Source organism: Triplophysa rosa, linkage group LG8, assembly GCF_024868665.1.
Source record: "Triplophysa rosa linkage group LG8, Trosa_1v2, whole genome shotgun sequence".
Classification (NCBI taxonomy): domain Eukaryota; kingdom Metazoa; phylum Chordata; class Actinopteri; order Cypriniformes; family Nemacheilidae; genus Triplophysa; species Triplophysa rosa.
In genome coordinates, this window is record NC_079897.1 from 15,997,474 (window position 1) to 16,016,560 (window position 19,087).

The 19,087-nt window shown below is 39.0% G+C and overlaps 1 protein-coding gene across 3 annotated transcripts; it reads left to right on the plus strand.

Annotated features, from left to right (window-relative positions):
- Positions 1-223: 223 nt before the first annotated feature.
- On the plus strand, positions 224-19,007 carry tax1bp1b (Tax1 (human T-cell leukemia virus type I) binding protein 1b). 3 transcript variants are annotated; one of them, XM_057339243.1, is made up of 18 exons: positions 224-357; positions 2,745-2,941; positions 8,392-8,494; positions 8,690-8,880; positions 8,961-9,119; positions 9,948-10,096; positions 10,266-10,356; positions 10,928-11,113; positions 11,368-11,619; positions 11,715-11,873; positions 11,954-12,023; positions 12,126-12,241; positions 12,320-12,445; positions 15,233-15,319; positions 16,225-16,405; positions 17,160-17,311; positions 17,679-17,758; positions 17,991-19,007. In XM_057339243.1, exons 2-18 carry the CDS (start codon positions 2,765-2,767, stop codon positions 18,184-18,186), a joined length of 2,475 nt encoding a protein of 824 aa, XP_057195226.1. In that variant the 5' UTR covers positions 224-357; positions 2,745-2,764; the 3' UTR covers positions 18,187-19,007. The 3 variants fall into 3 exon arrangements, with proteins under 3 accessions (XP_057195226.1, XP_057195228.1, XP_057195227.1); XM_057339245.1 differs by having other exon boundaries at positions 12,126-12,184; XM_057339244.1 differs by having other exon boundaries at positions 11,718-11,873.
- The last annotated feature ends 80 nt before the right edge of the window (positions 19,008-19,087 follow it).

The following is a 19,087-nucleotide window of genomic DNA, read 5'->3' on the forward strand; positions in this document are numbered from 1 at the left end:
CCAGATCGTGCTCTATGTTATGTTATGTTATGTTGTGTTATGTTATGTTGTTATGTTATGTTATGTTATGTTGTTATGTTATGTTATGTTATGTTCCCAACACGACCACTTTTCATACGCAAGTATTATATCTTAATTATGTTCCTAATGAGATGAAGGCATGAGTGAATATTGTGGCGGATGTAATTGTGCATGGTCTGATGTTTTTGTTATCGTGTTGTTCCGGGAAACCACACATGCGCACGCACGCACGCACGCACACACTCAGGCAGACGGTGCTGTACTTGAGCTGCTTGGGACTGAAAGTGCGTCAATAACAGCTCTGGGTTTTTTGTGACACCTCGCCATGCAAATAAGGTATTGTACTTGTCTTTTTCTTTATTTTGACATTATTTATATGCTAAGATGTAATCAATACTTACTATAATATCATTTTTCTTACTTGTCGTATTATTTTAAGACCTTTTAATGAAATATAGTTGGTCCGGGAGCAGGATGACGGCTATTCCACTTATCTCTCGGCCTTGCTCTTTAACGTGACTTAAGACATTAACCGATATGTTTGTTTAGAAAAAATAAGATCAAACATGTTGTATTTGTGGGATGGTTGAACACTGATTGAATGACACGATTCAAAAAGTTATGATTATTGTAACTTTATGGTTTGTTATTGTTTAGCCAGATTGCTAAATAGCGCTAGCTAGCTAGCTACATAGCCACCATTAGCTCAGCTCAGTTTAACTAGAAAACTCAAACTTTAGATGTAAAGAACATAGAGTTGAACTATATAGAATACACATACAGTATATAGTGTTAGATATAATTCGTAAAACCGTAATCTATTTTTTACTCGTTAAAAATGAGCTATTTTACTGCCCGTGCCAGTTAGTAACGTTAGGCCTATTAGAAACACATTTTGTGTAACCTATTTATCTAAAAACAGACGTGTTACGGAACATCATATTGGTCTGTCATATATAGTTATAACTTGTTTAATGTCACATTTCTATTGGTATGAAGAACAGGTGTACCAAAATTCACTTTATTTTTGGAGCGGTGACCTTTGAATTATCTGACGGATTAGCGTCACAAACGTTATAACTGAATAGCCACTATAAATGTAGTTTTATTGATCCAGAGTTAAAAATGAACTTGTATACTACATACAATTAATATAATTTGCAATTGTATGGTTTAAAAGTCTATAAACACGTCAGACGTGACGTCATTTCTTGGGGATTGCCTTTTAGATAAGAGACGGGGGTTTCTCAGTTTTATTAACGTTTCGCTCAAGTTCTCTCTCTCTCTTTCTTTCATCTGCTGCAATATGTCGTTGTGTGAAAGAAAGTAGGATATTTTCAATTTTTTTCTGTACAGCTCAGCTGTTTTTGACTGCTGGTGGTGAAAAGTGATATAATCTCTCTAAGGTCAAGGATTTCCTGCTTTGCTAGACTCATACAGACATTTTATCATACAACAAAGTACCGAAGTTGTTTATTTTGATCAAAAACATAATTCTATGTGACCTATAACAATTTTTTTAAAGAAGACAACATGTAGTCAAGTAAAGCTTACCCTATATTCAAAGAATGTTTTTACAGGATGTGTTCCTCAAATAATTTGCAATGCATCTGACAGTCCTTTTACAAAAGTCCACACCCTTTAGTCTGGCTAATCCACTGTACATAACCTGTGCTAAAAAATAATTCATGTACTACCATGATTACAAAACATTTGACCCTTATCACCGTGAAAATCCCAAAACAGTCATCTGCCTTCGTTCTCATGGATACTTTCACTGACTCATCACCACTAAGTGAATGTGAAACATATAGAATGTTTCAGTCAAACCTGAATGATTTGTACATTCCATGTTTTTGTAAATATAAATAGAGTGTAATAGTTGTCGAAATAATTTGTTATTTAGATTACAAAGCAATTTTTTATATATAAAAGCATTAAGAACATTGAAAGAACTACTACTATGAGATTGATGTCGAAACTGCTGAATTTGGTTAAACACCCTCCTTATGGCTTCAGTCCTCATTCCAATAAACACTTTTATTTTCTAAACATTACAACTGTGTGATGCTGTAAATTTTAGCGGTTAAGCAAGACTAAGCAAGAAGGTTTTAATAAGGTATGACTCATGAGATGTAGTGGTCAGAAATGGTCATATTGAAAATGAAGGTAAATGAGGCAGAACCAAGAACAACGTTTGATCCAACAACACTGTTATTTGGTTATGAAACCAAAAATACTGGTTAAACCAGTGGTTCTCAAACTTTTTCGTTGTAAGGCCCCCTTTGTGTTAAGTGCATCGCTTTGCGGCCCCCCATATAAAGACATATAATCTTAAACTTAGAATTTTTATTAAACCAAAAACATTCAGTTATACAATGCTGAAACCTCAATTCTTTTGGTTGGTGGTGTCATTTTTCTGATGTTTGATTGCATAGATTTTATGATAAATTTCTATATTTCATAAAATGCCACAAAATCTGTGGTCCCCCTAGATCCATCTTGGGGCCCCCAGTTTGAGAACCACTGGGTTAAACACATCAGTTATCAGAATATGATTGAAAATGCTATGCAATAATCAAAATTACCTCTACCGGCATCTATTAAAGAGAGTCTTTAAGAGAGTCTAAGAAGTTGTCTGTAGAGGGGCATAGTCTGCACAGAATACTTTCTAAAATGTGTTTCTCTCATTCACTTCTCATCTTTTTTTTGTCTTTCCACAGAGGTAACTGTTGATAGACAGATGGCTTTATTCCTAGAAGGGACAGCAGCAAGCAGTGCCATGGAAACGTCAAATTTTGCTCATGTCATCTTTCAGAATGTGGGGAAAAGTTACCTCCCTCATGCAGCATTAGAATGCCATTACACCCTCACACAGTTCATTAAACCACATCCAAAGGACTGGGTCGGCATATTCAAGGTGAAGAATAGAATTTTTAGAATTTTCTTTTGATTTTCACCTATTTTGTTTCAGCATTTGCCATTGAATAGAAAGCCTCTACCACAAAATATAAACAGACATGAAGAAATTTAGATCCAGAAGTTTAAACTGTAACAATTTTATTAAATGGGTTAAAAACGATGTTTAATGACTCTCAGGACAATGTTCACATGAACTAAGTTAGTCTGTTTTGACATCAGTAGGTTATTTGGGTTCATAGTTGATAACAACATAGACCTGCAGGCATAAGATATGCAGTGTACATGTTAAATAAACAATACAATTGTGTGTGATGTAAGATATTATTGCTAGCTTAGATGTTTTGATTCCCTTTTTCAGTTTCCACAAAGTCATATTTGGTCATTTTTGGGCAGTTGCCATTACTGGTGCCTACCATAAATCATGTTGAATTTACTGCTGGTCACTTAAATGCTTCCTGCTGTAAAAGTTTTTCAGAGCCAGATTTCGCTGTGGGTCTGACAGAGAGGCTGCTTTTGTTGTAGGTGTTATTTTAGAAGATATAAATTTTCGTTATGCACAGTAACCCAAAGATGGCAGTGATATAAGGCCAGAATTGGGCTATCACCCAGTCAGTTCTCTTTTCCCTGTAAGCCATTAAGATGATCACCCGCTATGATTTTTGAAGCAGTTGTTTTTTGGACAGCTCATTTGGAAATGTATTTTTAACTATGAAGACTCCTTAAACTGATGCGGTAAGTATGTCTTGTTCATGTTATTCGGGAAACCAGTGAATCATATCCAGGAAAATCTCAGTCATTGTTTCGTCCTCTTACATGGTTTTAATCAAGCGGGCACAAGCATTTACTATTGGCTTGTATACCAGAATGCGGTTTAAGCATTTGTAAAAGATCTTGGCTGTTTGCTTACCAGAGAAAAACACCTAACTATATAAAATATTACGACCCACTGGTACTTTGAAAATTCCACTATGTTGGCACAAAGCGGTGCGTCATGCTGGAGCGCAGTTGAGCGCGAGTGTGGTCATGACAGTGTGCACGGGAATGAAATACGTGGGTTGGCAGGATAAGTGGGGTGTTTTGGCTCATTCTGCTTTCTGGAGTTCCCCAGCTACCGCTGGGTGAGAGAACATAAAACGTAACATTATGGATGTGGACTCTACCGTGAGATGAAATAAAAGAGGGGAAAGAGATCTGCTGTAGGTGCGCTGGAGGGGAAGCAGTCACTGTCAGCGCTCGCATCCGACCAGATCAAAGTGTGGGCTAGACTTAGTTTTATGGCTGATTTTCAGGAAGGCTTCTGGTTCTCAGCAGCTCTATCACTTTGTGGTAAATGTTCTTGATTAAAGATTAAACGGGACAGAACCCCTGTGAGAAACAGGTACAACTAAATCTCTGGATCTGGGTTAATATCTCTGGAGTCCATGGCCCGTCTGGTTTAAATCTCACGCTAAGCTGGCTGAAATCACCAGTGTCTTTGTAATTTTTTTGAGTTTCCAAGGTTTATGGCATGCATTATTTAAAAATAATTAGTTTACTTTGTGTAGCAACTGCATTCTTGATCACACCGGTTTATTCCACCTTTGTATTACTTATTTGCCCCTTAAAGGGATACTCTGCCCAAAAAATGAAAATTCTGTCATCATTTACTTACCCTCAAGTTGTTTCAAACCTGTATAAATATCTTTGTTCTGATGAACACAAAATGAGATAATTTGAATTTAGAAAAGCAAACAGTTTTAGGGCCTTTTTGTCCCAGAAATGTCATTTGCTAACATTTTTCCAAATAACTTTCTTTGTGGTCAACAGAACAAAGAAATGTATTCAAGTTTGGAACAACAGGTTCAGGAAGTAATCCATGACATAATTTTCATTTTTGCGTGGAGAATCCCTTTAACATCACTTTAAATAAATTTTGTTTTTCTAACTTTACATGTCATGTAAATAGTCCATTCAAGTCTAAATGGGTGGTTCGTGGCTTTAATCAGCTGAAATGTAAACCATATGCTAATGGTCAGGTATGGCTACGTGAATATCTGCAGAGAAAATGAATGCAGTTCACAAATTATAAACTACTCTTTACTTGCAGTACTGTCTGGTACTGAGTAGTAACCTCTTTATAACTAGTTTTAATCCAATTGGAATCTTGTTAATGCTCTATGATTGAGTACCATATTTACTTTATTGTCATGTAGTGTGATGTACTATTTGATGTCAGTGCCTTCGTATACCCTGGAGAAAAGGCATGTTCCTTCGAACAGTTGACGCACATTTGTCTGCACCTAGAGATGCAGAATAACCTTGGGCGATGAAGGGCACGAGATCATAAATCTTGACATGGCTCTGTCTCTGTTGACAGACGAAAGGCAGTCTTGCCAAACACCAGAAAATTGCAAGACCTGTTCCATGAGTCACTTCCCCGGAGGTCTACTGTAGTCACAAGGCTATTATTGCCACCTAGTGTTCAGGAGATTCATTGATCCTACATGAACCAAACAGTTCTGGCATTTTGATGAAGGCAAAGATGCCCTTACATGTTTTATTAGTTAAGTGTATAGTAATAATAATATGATGCGACACTGATTTGAACAATTTCTAATAAACATCCAATTCCTCACCATTATATTTGACCCCTATAGTGTTTTCTGTGCCGACATCTATGCCCACTAACTGAATCTCTTATATAGGGGATTTTTAAAGGCTCTGAAAAAGAAATACATTAAGCATCGTCTCTTGCTTTTCTGCTTCTTTATGCAAGGGCTATTGTTTCTTGTTAGTGCATGCATGCTGCCTGTGGCCCTATGAAGTTGGATCGGTTACAGACAGAGTCTAGTTGGAAAAGCTGTGATTTTGAATTGTCAGAACACGCCGTCAGACTCAGTGTGGTGAAGGTGAACACTGCTTTATAATTATCCTGTCAGTGGAGGAGTTGCTCTCTGTACTGCTCTCTGATATATAGCGCTGCCATACCCAATATAGCCAGCACAGAGAGAGTCATGAGCCAAGTCAGTGCGTCATGTAGAATCAGAGATTTGGGTACTTTCTCACACAGAGATGTCTTGCTGTTCACTGTGGAAATAATCTCTTTGTTATATAGAGAGACAACAAAAAGTTTTTGAATACCAAAACTAAAAATCTAGAAATGCAATTGCACAAAATGGCTAAAAACAAATGATTTTAGACCTTTTCTCAAACTGTAGAAAAGTTTTTATTTTGTGAAAAGTGTGCTTGTCATTTTTAACCGCTCAGTTTAGTGGACCATATAGGACATACAATACCTCTCAAAAGTTTAGGGTCACTTGACTGAAATGCTTTTTATGATCTTAAAAACATTTGAATTCGAAGGGATGTGAGTTATATTGGTTAATTGTGCCAACTTATTAAATAATGTAAATACAAACCAGATTTTTTTTTAAATACATTTTATCAATAAATTACAAGGACAAAATACAAAAAAAAAACAGTCCAGAATGGATGGGAAATTTTTCAAAACTGCAAAGGTAAAGGATAAAAATATAATATTTTATATAGTTTTTGGGTTGGTTTTGAATTTTTACTAACAAAATTCCTTAAGTTAAATTTGTTATAGTTTTAATTAACTTGCTATTTTTACAATGTGGAAAAACTAAATAAATGAAAAAGTGAACCTAAACGTTTAGATGGTAGTGTATATTTTGTTGTCTAATTCTATACCTTATTCCAATTCTAATTTAACCCCCCTCCAAAAAATAGTAATTCAGTAAATTACTTTTATAGGCGTATTAAGTTAATTATCATGACTTCTTGTCTTTTTATGTCTACTGTTACCTGTGCACAATCCATTATTCTCACAAATGCCGCTGTTCTTGTTCTGAAATGTTTGTGCGTGCCTGCCGATCATCCATCTTTGCTCCATTTGGTTGCTGTTCCCTCCGCAGACCTAAATGAGAGACACACAGGGGCTTAATTTTTACCCTCCTTCACCCCAAACGTCTCTAATGAGTGGAGTTTGGTCCAGGCGGTAATGACACTCCGTATGGGCCATGGCTTTAATGGCTTCCTGCTCTTTACTGCTCCAGCACCTCGGGCAACTCTCTTGTACATTCTGGGGACTCCTGCAACACTAATGTTATTGTGGACATAGAAGACAGCTGTACGGCTTGAGCAAACCAGCCGGACAGCTTTTTAACATAAGCGTTCCTGGAGTGAGTTAGCATTTTTCACGCTGCATGTGTTCACGTTACCGAATGTCTCTTCCAGGATGCTATAGATTTCCAGCGTAGATGCCGATAGCAGGTTGTAAGCTTGTATAGCATGTGTGCATGTGTACTTTAGGAAACGCAGGCAGCCTGATGTGAGTCTGATTTTGTTTGACAGTTTTATGACGGAGGGCTGAAATTATGGATGTATTTTCTGTACTCCCCCCTCATCAGGCATCAGTTAACAACACATAAAATTCATATAATTACATTTCGGTTTCCATTCTGAAGTATGTATAAAATTTTCACCTATTTTCTTTTTCCTGTTAAGGCTGAGTTGTAGCCGCGTTCCTTCAACCGAACATATTGACGAGGCTTTGGCGAGAAACACGTGGCAGCCAGGCCGAGTTTCACTTGCCTCTGTAAACACACAGTGTTTTTTTTACACTCCCAAAGACTTGCAGGGCTTTGTGGAGATGGGAAAAATCCATCATTTGCCAAACAATTCTGCAGTATGAAAATGAGTGAGTCAGGCAATGGTCAAGACCACGACAGGCTGATGAAGCATTTACAGTCTTCCTATTAGTCTGTATATGCGAGACAACCACATAAACACTTGGCAACTTTATAGCTTAACATTTGCCAAATGCTGCTCCATTTTTTTCTCAATGTGTTTTTTTTATTTCGCTCTGTGTAAGCATTTTAATGTTTTCTTATTAGCGATTCGCAATATAGTTTTGACTGTATTTATATAAGCCTATTATTTTTTTTACTTTGCATTGAGCTGATAGTGGCAGCACATGTTATTAGGATATTTTCATTAAATCAGCATTTCTAGATGTATTGAATTTGTGGTCATTCCGGTCCAGTGTCTGTTGAATTTCAACGAAATCAAACCTCAGGAGTGAAATAAGTCATCTAACAGCAACGTGAAAGACTGACAGAATGACAAGACACATAAAAATATTTTTTTAACTTTACCTAAATACAAATGTTACTGATGTATTGCTTAAAAGTGAATATGAACTTGTTTTCTTTGTCGTATTTGAGGTCTGAAAAGATACAGAGCATCTTTTCCGTTATTTTCACGTGTTTCTCCAGTTTTCATTTTCTGCAAATAAATTCAAATAGAAACAAAATGTTTATTGGAAATTTGGGAGAAATATGTTCAGTAGTTCACAGAATGAGACAAAAATAATAAACACAGTTTTTCTATATTTACTATTTATATTTTGAAATGGTCTCTTATATTTGGTCTCTGTCTTCCTCACAGGTTGGCTGGAGCACTGCTCGTGACTACTACACGTTCCTATGGTCATCTCTTCCAGAGAACTACACCGAGGGAACCACAGTCAACCGATCTGTGGTCTTCCAAGGTAAAAGAACATTTTGATAAATGTGTATGATGATAAACCCATTTTTGACAGTGAATACCATGTCGGAGCTACGGCACTTTGAAGGTGTATTTAATATGCAGTGACAGATAATTATAATAATAGTCATAAAATATAAGCCTGATAAGCTGTTGAGTTGTTATCTGAACTTCTGCCTGATGCTTGGGTTCCGTGCAGGTTATTACGTACCGAACGACGATAGTGAGTTCTACCAGTTCTGTTATGTTACACATAAGGGAGAGATCCGCGGGGCCAGCACTCCATTCCAGTTCCGGGCCAACAGCCCCACAGAGGAAGAATTGCTCACAATGGAGGATGAAGGCGGATCAGACATCTTGGTCGTCACCACCAAGGCCAGTTACCTGGAGGTAAGGAGATCAAACTCAGCTGTTTGTTTTCTTTGACGTTTTCCTTTGCAGTGAAACATAATGTTTTTTGTCGTTCCCAGCAAAAGATGGAGCAAATTCAGCAGGAGAAGAAGGAACTCTTGGAGAACCTGGACCTGCTGCAGAAAGAGAGGGATGAACTGATTGACGAGAAGAACAGTTTACAGAAAGAATATGAGCTGGAGCAAGAGAGCTGCGCACAGCTCAGGAAAGATGTGCAGGTGAGAGCATGCTATTGTTTTATTATATACTCTTAATATTTCTATTTTTTAATATTCATTTGTTTATGGGTTGTTGACAAATATACCATACATGTGTCCGATGGTGTAACAGAAAACGTTTAGAAAACAAACTGTTAACAATATATTTTTTTATATGATTCATTTTTATATTTATAATATAAAATGGCATAAGATGGATTTATCTTCATTGTTAGATTTTTTTCTTAGATTTTTGCTGTCTCAACATAGGGGACATTTACGGTATATTTGTCAACTACCCTCATATGATTTATTGGCAATAGTGTTTTAATGACAAATGTATTTAGAATATGTGTTATCAGGATGTCAGCACCCCCTAGTGACTCTCTTCAGGGCCCTTAAAAATAAAACACATAAAATATAATAATAATAATTTGCAGCTTTACAGACACAGCTGTCATTAGCATCATTGTCATTTGTTGCGCTTTAAGTGTCACGTTTCATAAAGTATAAATGTATCAGCTCTCAGGCAGTTGGTTTAAAGATGAAAACAAGCACACCCATTTCTGGCTGTTACTTTTATGACTGCGCTTTTATATGTTGTTTTATGTGCTGTTAAAATAATTCTAAAAATTCTGCACGTGAAGTGGTACAGCAGAAGAACCTGGAGAGGATTTTGGAGACCTGCTTTTCCATGTTTGCTGATTCTCAGAGACCCCACACAATCACAACTTTAAAACCAACAATCCGTTCTGTCGCTCTCATCCTTTCTGCTGTAGAAGACAATTTGCTTTTGACAAATGGAGTCAATGTATATGTCTAATGTGTTTTCTATGTTTGTGTGCACAGGAGTTTCAGCTCTCTGCGCAGAGCTTGCATGAGGAAAGAGAGGAAGTGAAAAGGAGGATGGAGGAGAGCACAGCACGACTCCTGCAGTTAGAGGAGGACCTGATTGGAGTCACTCAGAAAGGCCTGCAGAAAGAGACTGAACTAGACTGGTGTGATTTCTTACCATAATTACATTAAAGCCATAATCAGGGCTAACCTTTGTGATTACAGTAATAAACCACAGAACGGTGTTGTACATGTCTTGAAATTAGATTAAATAATTAGAGAATGTTATATCTTACATCATTTTTCTGGATAAGTTCATTGTTTTTTTGACAGCCTAAAGGATCGAGTGAAGAAGTTAACTTTGGAGAAAGAGGCTCTTGAGTGTCAGCTGAAGAATGAAAAAGATGAGAAGGAGCTTTATAAGGTAACAACAGTCACCTTATATACCTTACGTTTTATACCACTAAACCACTAAACAGATGCCAGCTTTAAGGCTTTCTTTTATGAAAGGTTTGTGTATTTTTCAGTGGATAAGTGGAAAACAGACCCTCATTGAATCAGTTGTTTTTTCCTAATTACTCAAACACACGCTTTGTAATTCTTCATCACCCACTCCATCTATCTCACTCTCTATCCTTTCTTTCTTGTGGCGGGCACAGGAACTGGGCGGTAACGCTGGCTGTCGCCACGGAAACACAGCCGGCCCACACTTCATAGCAGCTGCCTGGGGCAGAGAAAGAGAAGGGTGGGGGTGGAGCAGAGTGGCTGCTCTGTTACTGCTGCATTATAATTAGGTTTAGCTCGCATACTTCCTCACCAGGAAATACACCTCTTTGTAGAATTGTGTGCAGATAATTGGGTGCTCATCCGGGGTTGGGGCTGGCTTGTGCACACTGCTGGTTATATGTGCCATGTGCTCAGGTTACCGCACGGGAGTGATACAAAGAGAAAGATATACGGCCTACTTGAATCATGTATGTATCTGTTTGATACAGATTCACCTGAAGAACCGTGAGCTGGAGAACACTAAGCTTAGTGCTGAGCTCCAGATGTTGAAATCTGTGGATGTGAATAAGGAGAACACCATTGCTCAGCTGAAGGAGGAGCTCAGTAGAGTCAAAGCCTGCCTGGCAGAGAAAGACAAACAGCACCGCCAGCTAATGGCCAACAGTTCACCATCGGTACACACGTAACAAGCTTTTCCTTAACATTTCATTTATTTTAGTGAGACTTGTCCTTCAAACTAATACGATTGTAAGTCCATCTCTCTGACCCCCCTCCATTTTGGCATCTTTTCCTGTCACTTTCAATGAAAGTGGCCAAAAGCCTTTTGAGATGAATGTGAATGAATGTGAATCGCTAAACGGTTGCATTAGAAATCAATACGTAGGATAGTTTTACTTTATACTCATAGTGTTTATGTGTATGTTATCAGGGGGAAAGCAAGGCCCTTAGAGAACAACTAAGGCAGAAAGAAGAGCAATTGCAGGCCACGCTGCAGCAGGTAAACATGCTATCGGCTGAGCTGCGGGACTCCTCCAACGCCCGTGACAGAGGCATGGCAGAGCTCTATCGGGTCCGTCTGGAGGTTGAGTCCTTAAAGAAGGGACAAGCAGAGGCCCGAGCTGAGTGTAGCCATCTGGAAAAGCAGCTGGAGGAGATGAAATACTCCGCCCGGCAGGAAGAGGTAAAGAGATGCTCATCTGACTGACACATCTTTAAATGACCAGGCTGAGATTATGTCCATTAAGAATAAATACTGAATCATTCTTTGTTTCTCAGCAGTGTAAGGAGTCGGAAGGGTCAGCTTTAGCAGAAATGCAGAGAGAGGTTGAAGATCTACGGCTTAGACTGCAAATGGCCGCTGAACACTACAAAGACAAATATAAGGAATGCCAGAAGCTACAGAAACAAGTGTCCAAGATCACTGAGCAGCAAGGAGTAAGTGAATTACAATTTATTCACTTTATCGCACAGATAGTCTTCTGTTATTGGACTCCAATCTATGTTGTGTGTCTCAGGTGAAAAGTAGTCCAGGTTCTGAATCAGCAACTGGTCCTTTGTCTGCCAGTCCAGAGGCGTCTGCGCCAGGTAAATTCATATAATCCAATTCTAAAACCTTCATTAGTTGGAGGGACATTTTTTTTGTGGCCATTGCATAGACTCACTGTTTGTTCCCTACATTGCAAACAGGAAGCCCAAGTACATCAGATGCAGTGCTTGATGCCATCATCCACGGCAGGCTGAAATCTGTAAGCAAGGAGCCAGACAAAAGCGATAAATACAGGAAATGCAAACAGATGCTTAGCGTAAGGAGCTTGATCTTTGGTTGTCTGATGTACTGGACCATAACAGACACCTACTTAATGTGAGCGTACTCTTTGCAGGAGGAGAGAGAGAGATGCAGCATGATAACCGACGAGCTGGCGAAGATGGAGGTGAAGCTGAAGGAGCAGATAAAAGCCAACGAGAGCCTACGAATGCAGCTTGCTGCTGAGGAGGATCACTACAAGGTCAGCGCAACCTAGTGGTTGGGAGTATTACCCACCAATCTCGGCACAGTTGATCGATTAACTGTTACATGGTAACGTGATCACGGATTAGTTTTTTCCCTGCGGAGGGAACAGCAACCAAAAAACCTGGGTGCGTCCCCTCGAACTGTTCCCGAGTCTGCTTAAAAGGGTGGTCTGGGGTGGGGTTCATGTGAACTCCAGTACGCTGCTGCTGATAGGAACGCAATCGTACCAAATCGCGAAAGTGAACCGCTATCAATGACGTATTATTTGGTAAAAATGTGTGCTTGTGTGTGTGTTTCGCTCACTTTTATGACGAGAGTGATTGACGCGCTCCAAGCAGAGAGCTGTATATCTCATTTCTGTTCGCCTTCAGCGTTCTTAAAGAGTACATAACTAGGGATTTTTAAGGTCCTACTTTGGTTTATGGAGTGTCCAACAACAAGTTTATGTACATAGAAGGTGTAAAAACACTATTATTTTGTAATAATAGGCAGTTATTCTTACCTTACTTCTTGACTGACTCTCAAATGATTCGTTCTGCAATTCATCTGTCTTATCCCCTCCTTTCCGCTAGCCTAGTCTGATGTGATTGGTCAGATGGTCTTGTCTGCTGTGATTGGTCTACGGCAAATGAGGCTCACGAGCTACAGTGTTTGGGGGAGAAGAGTGACGTTTTCGCGGGCAGTCCTAGCAAAACGTAGGCGGGGACTATATGTAGTGACGTAAATCCGCGGCGGTTCGCGAATCGAACTAGGGACGCCTCGTTGGCATGATTCAGAGTCGACTCTCTTTTTCCAAGCCAATAATTTTGTTATTCATTCACCGGATTTACAACTCGGCAGACTGCTGCTTACTTTCAAACACGGCAACTTTACACACTGCATGAAATGTCAATTTCATGATCTTATGTTATGTACTCTTTAAGAGCATTTCAGTACATTCATGAGACAGACAAAAGTGCCGTTATGTACTGAAGCTTCGGAAACAAAACTAACGGTTCAAAAACATAAATGTATAAAGGTAAAGTGAGCAATGTTATGCATTTTGCTGCCTTCTCCAGCGTCGCCATTACAAGCGACAGGGTAAACAGCTGCAAGCTTGATGACGCAAATGACCCGCGGTTTGGACCCCAAAAATATATATGAACGGACGCAGTCCAGCGGAGGAGAGGGAGGAATCTAACTAGTGTTCAGACCAGGCAATCGAACTAAATGTGAAAGCCTTCTAATAGTTTGTGCAAAAAAAAACATGTTTATCTTTATAATGTTTTATCAACATGTAATAACTTGCTCTGCCTGTGAAACCATATTACTTTTTAATTGACGTCACCAATCCATCTCCTTTCAATCCTTTCCAGTTAACTTGACTTTAGTTTAGTTTTTTTTGTGAACATTTAGCGTTTTGTGTTGACTTAACAAACTCTAATTTAATGACTAAGATCTGGGACTGTACAAAGACAAGCTTTTGTTTTTATTCCGTTGTGTTTTTTGGTACAAAATGAGTCTGATCAGTACAGATGAGGAAATGTGATCACAGATAAGCAGTCCTTCAGATGTTCAGATAGCATCAAACTTAGTACCGTTTTCTATCCACACTGTTTATGACTGCTCTGACTCAAGCCTGGTATCATTGCATGCTCACACATACACCGACGGCGCTGGTTTATGAGCGTGTCACTGAGGAGACTGACTTTTACTGCTGTTTACATGAGACACGGAGATGTTGGAGGAAGGACAGTTGGAAGTTCTGGGATCAAGACAAGATAATGCATCTGCTGGCTGCCTCCCTTCCCAGCAGGAGACGGAGAGAGACACTCGGTTCTGTTTAAGCAAGTAGGGTCATGTGCAGATCAGCGGTAGTTTTCAGACTAAAGTTTTAAAGTTGTGCGTGACTCAAGTGGAGTCGTGCCAAGCAGGATGTAAGGGAAGGGAGCGTTTTACATCACCAAATCACAACAGAATCTCAGAACATACACATCAGGGTCAATTTTGCAAGCTTTTTTTAGGTCATCAGTTATTGGATATCCCTGGATGTACATTTTGCTGGCCACATGATAAGATGTTTGGAATCAAACTATTGAGTTGAAGTAGTTCATCAGCTGACTAGAAACAAATACAAACCTTCCGCAAGAAAAAACTTTTCTTATGGGTTTAAAGACATGATGCGGGCTTTAAATAAGACAAACATGCAATTTGATTCTATCGTCTATAATCGTGCATATTGCTGCTGACCTTCTGAAACCTTGTATCTCCATATTTTGTGTTTTTAATTATTGTTCACCCCTTATGTTTGCCAAGGTTTCAGAAGGACAACAACGATATGTTATTAATACATTTTTATATTTCTTTCTTTCATTTTTATGTATTTGTAAGAAAATCATTTCTAAGGTTCATAGTTGTTATCTGGGATGGCGGTTGTTACCTTGGAATGTTGCGACTGACCAATCAGAATCAAGTATTCCAGTACACCATATAATAATAAAATCTAGCTTCATGTATCACTTTAGTTTTTTTCTGCTCATGATACAATAACTTCAATTCAACCCTCTATTATTTTAAGCCTGTTTATTTGTTAACAAGTCACGATTACAAAATAAACCTCTTTGTGGCGATGGCAAACTTGGCATGTTTATGTTGTAGCACTGGCTTACTGTACATTACTCCTTTAATATAATCTAATTCTTCCGACTCGAGTCAAGCGGTGAGATTTTGCAGGGTGATATTAATAAATAATAATGTTAGGTTTTTATCTCATCTAAACATTATCTTAATGTTCTCATTGCAGAGCCAGGTGGCAGAGAAAGGCCGAGAACTCAAGGAGCTGAAGGACAGTCTTGTCATGTTGACCAAAGAAAAAGAGAAGCTAGAAAGGGTACGTTGCTTTCATTTTCATCTTCCACAGTCCTCTGAGCATCTAAAACTGCAGTTGTTTTCCTTGCTGTTTTTTTGTTGTTCTCCGAATCTGGTTTGGGTTTAACATATCTCTCTAATTGGACCAGCAGTGCAAGTGAGTCCTTATTTTCCATTCAATTACCCTGGACCACAGAGAGGGATGCATAGTCGAGGTGCAACACAAAGCCTGACGCTCAAACAGCAAAATGACCCAATTTGAGGTTGAGACTAAATGAAATTGGCGCCTGCCGAAGACTTCAATAAAAGGCAGAGAGCTCTGGCTGCCTTTGAACAGGCAGAGGAGTTTTAATGAAGGGCTTAATTAAACTGTTTGTGTGAGTGTGGCAAGTTAACTCCACGTCGCTGCCACTAAGTGATGTATTGTCTGGACTCAAAGATGGAGGGAAACAAAAGGATGGAAAATGGGACCTGACTCTGTGATGGTCTATACATCATGCCTGGCTTTAAACGAGTTTTTGTTGTTAGCAAATGGTTTCAACCAGGCCTGTACTGGGGTACATAGATGTTAAGCATAATGTCGATTAGAAAATATATTTCAATCCTGTATGACTTTCTTTCCTCTGCAGAACACAAAAGAAGAGATTTCGAAGAATGTTGGTACCCTAGCAATGTCGGTAACCGTTGACTTGCATTGGTTTTTTGTCCATACAGTGGAAGTCAACGGGGTCCAATGTTGTTTGGTTACCGACGTTATTCAAAATATCTTCTATTGTGTTCTGCAGAAGAAAGTCATACAGGTTTAAAATGACAAGAGGGTGAGTAAATGATGACAGAATTTTCATTTTTGGGTGAACTGTCCCTTTCCAACAAAATGTCCTATCGTCAGATTGTAATTGACATGATCTTTTCTGTGTGCTGCTTTAGGAGGTGCAGAGAAGTGTCAACAAGGAGGAAGAAAGAAAAAAAGAAGACGATCTGGACGTGCAGTCCGTTTTCCTGCAGTACCCTCTGCCTTACCCTCAGGATGACCCATCTCCTCTGCTGGTGTCCCAGCGTCCCAGTGATCTGATGTTTGGGAACCCATACTCTTCTACTGACTCCAGAGGTATCTACTTGCTTTAATGCTACTGATTTCATTCATCTGTCCTAAATGAGTGAAGAGAATCAGTTATACACAAGTAAGTTGTAAGGGCCTTTCTTACTAATGATCGGTATTGTTTAAAAAGACTGACATCTAGTCTAGTACAGCATCATATGATCATCAAATATTAAATTTGATCAGTCATTTTTGCATCATTTTGGATAAAGCGTCTGCTAAATAAACAACTGTAACGTATAAATCTCGTGCACCCTTGTTTGTTATACAGCTGCAGAATTTTTTTTGAGATCATTTCCAAAATATTTTTTTTGTTTATAAATATACCTATTTATAGGTATGTGTTTTGGTAAAGTGATCATTTTTATTTCATTCTGTGAACCACTGAAAATATTTCTCCCAAATTTCCAATAAAAATATTGTTTCTATTTGCATGTATTTGCAGAAAATGAAAACTGGAGAAACAGGTCAAAATAACAGAATAGTTGCTTTTTTTCAGACCTGAAATACTGCAAAGAAAACAAGTTCATATTCACTTTTAAGCAATACGAGAGTAATATTTGTACATGTGTTTAGAAAGTTAAGGTTTGGTTTTGTTGAAATTCAACAGACACTGGACTGGAATGACCACAGTACATCTAGAAATGCTGAGTAAATGAAAATAAGGAATGGTTTCTTAATTTTTTCCTCGGCTCTATTTGTCCTTGAGGATTTTGCATCCATCTTGATGTTCAGGCATTAAAGACATTTGCTTTCCTGACAGATGGAGCCGATGGAGAGTTCTCTGATGACCAGATGCCCCGACTCCCTCCAGTCGGACCTCCATCCTGGGACAGCAACGTGGTCTGCATACAGCCTGCCCGTAACCTCAGCCGCCCCGACGGTCTGGAGGAACCAGAGGAGCCACAAGCAACCGTAAGTTCATTACCGCTAAAAGAACTACAGATGGACATAAACTCTTGCCATTCTGTCTGTTTTTATCTTTTTGCTTTGTGGTCTGTTGCGTTGGCCTCCGGCAGGGTTTAGCTTGGCTGCCGTTATTAAAGCCCTGCTAACTCAGAGCAGAGTCATTAAGGAAGTGCTGATGGTTTCTACTCTACTGCACATTGTAGCTAACTGGCCTCATTAGCCGTGCTTGACTAACAGTGGATGTACTGAACTGAAACACATAAGAGCTTCAGTCAGTTGCCATAAAACAGTCACTTCTCATCTAAAGGCCTGTTCATACTAAAGCATTGTAAGCCTACAAAAGAGTACAAATATTATTTTCCTCCGTCTTCAGCAAACCGATGATCAGCCTACAGCCAGTGACCCCACAGAATTCCTCAATGAAGGACAGATGCCATTTTGTTTTGAGCCCAGGTAACAACACACACACACACTTCTCACAACATCAGAAAAGTGATTTTCTATCATGTAGCCGAGGCTCGTTCATGGTGTGAAAATGTGCATTAGCCTAATGGCCCACCCACATCGCCCATTTACTGCCATTTACACTCCATCAGAACACAGCGTTTTACCACACACATACACGTGCATGGTTTTTCGTGTCTCGTTCTTGCGCTGCATCACATTGTTTTTTCTCTCTGAGCAGTGGGGAGCAGAAGCGTTGCCCGCTCTGTGAAGTCATCTTCCCTCCTCACTACGACCAGTCTAAATTTGAGGAGCACGTGGAGAGCCACTGGAAGATCTGCCCCATGTGCAGCGAACAGTTTCCTCTCGACTGCGATCAGCAGCTCTTCGAGAAACACGTCCTTACCCACTTCGACAGCAACTTGCCCAACTTCTAGCAAAGACGCCGGCAGAGAGGCTGAAGATGCTAACCCGCTTCACATTCAGCTCATTTGTGTTACTGTTTAACCAGCCACTGAAAACTGCATGATTAGCTTTGAGCATTCGCCTGTAGAGAAACCATTCTTTATTGAGACATGGGCAAAGTGAAGGACGCATACTGTTATGGAATTCCAAGTGAGAGGGGGATATTGGTTGCGTTTTAGGGTCTTTATTTATGTCTTATGTTTTAGTTAAGGGGATAGTTCACCAAAAAAAAATTCAATTCTTCACATTAGTTTCTTCTGCAAAATGCAAAACAGAAGAAGAGTCATACAGGTTTTGAATGACATGATGTCAAATAAATGGTGGAACTTTTATTTTTAGGTGAACTATCCCTTTAAGAATTACTTCTGTGATTAGGATCACACTATTCCTTCTGGTTCACTACTCTCATATTGGCAGTTTGGGTGGTTTAGAAAACATTAAGGAAGCTGAGCATTCTGGTGAGAACTCTCTATAGATTAAATCAGGTGGCGTATATTTTACTCTGTCAGGGCCATGTATGTGATGATCTAAGAGGGCGGTTCTTATAAAATGATCTATTTTAGAATAAGCTTTTAAAGACAAACCTTGATAATCAAAAAATTGAGTTAGTCTTTTTCTTTATCTATTTAGTTCACTTAATTTTAATTAAGTGCATCACACGCATGCTCATGTTACCTGTGCACTGGATCACAACCTTTTTGTTCCATTTCTTTAGTTAAACACATATGGTCTCATCTTGTGTGCGTGTGTATTATATACCTAATCTAAACCAATAAAGATTCATTTGAAGCAATATGTGTGCTGGTGATACTGGTCATGCGTTGACATTTTAAATTTAAAAACGAGGTATACATGTTCAAAAAAGACACGCGT

Excerpts from the sequence above, each read along its gene's own strand:
- tax1bp1b (XM_057339243.1), top strand. The coding sequence starts at position 2,765 with ATGGCTTTATTCCTAGAAGGGACAGCAGCAAGCAGTGCCATGGAAACG. Across the intron at positions 15,320-16,224 it reads AAAAAGAGAAGCTAGAAAGG|GAGGTGCAGAGAAGTGTCAA; the intron begins GTACGTTGCTTT and ends GTGCTGCTTTAG. Across the intron at positions 17,312-17,678 it reads CAGAGGAGCCACAAGCAACC|CAAACCGATGATCAGCCTAC; the intron begins GTAAGTTCATTA and ends CTCCGTCTTCAG.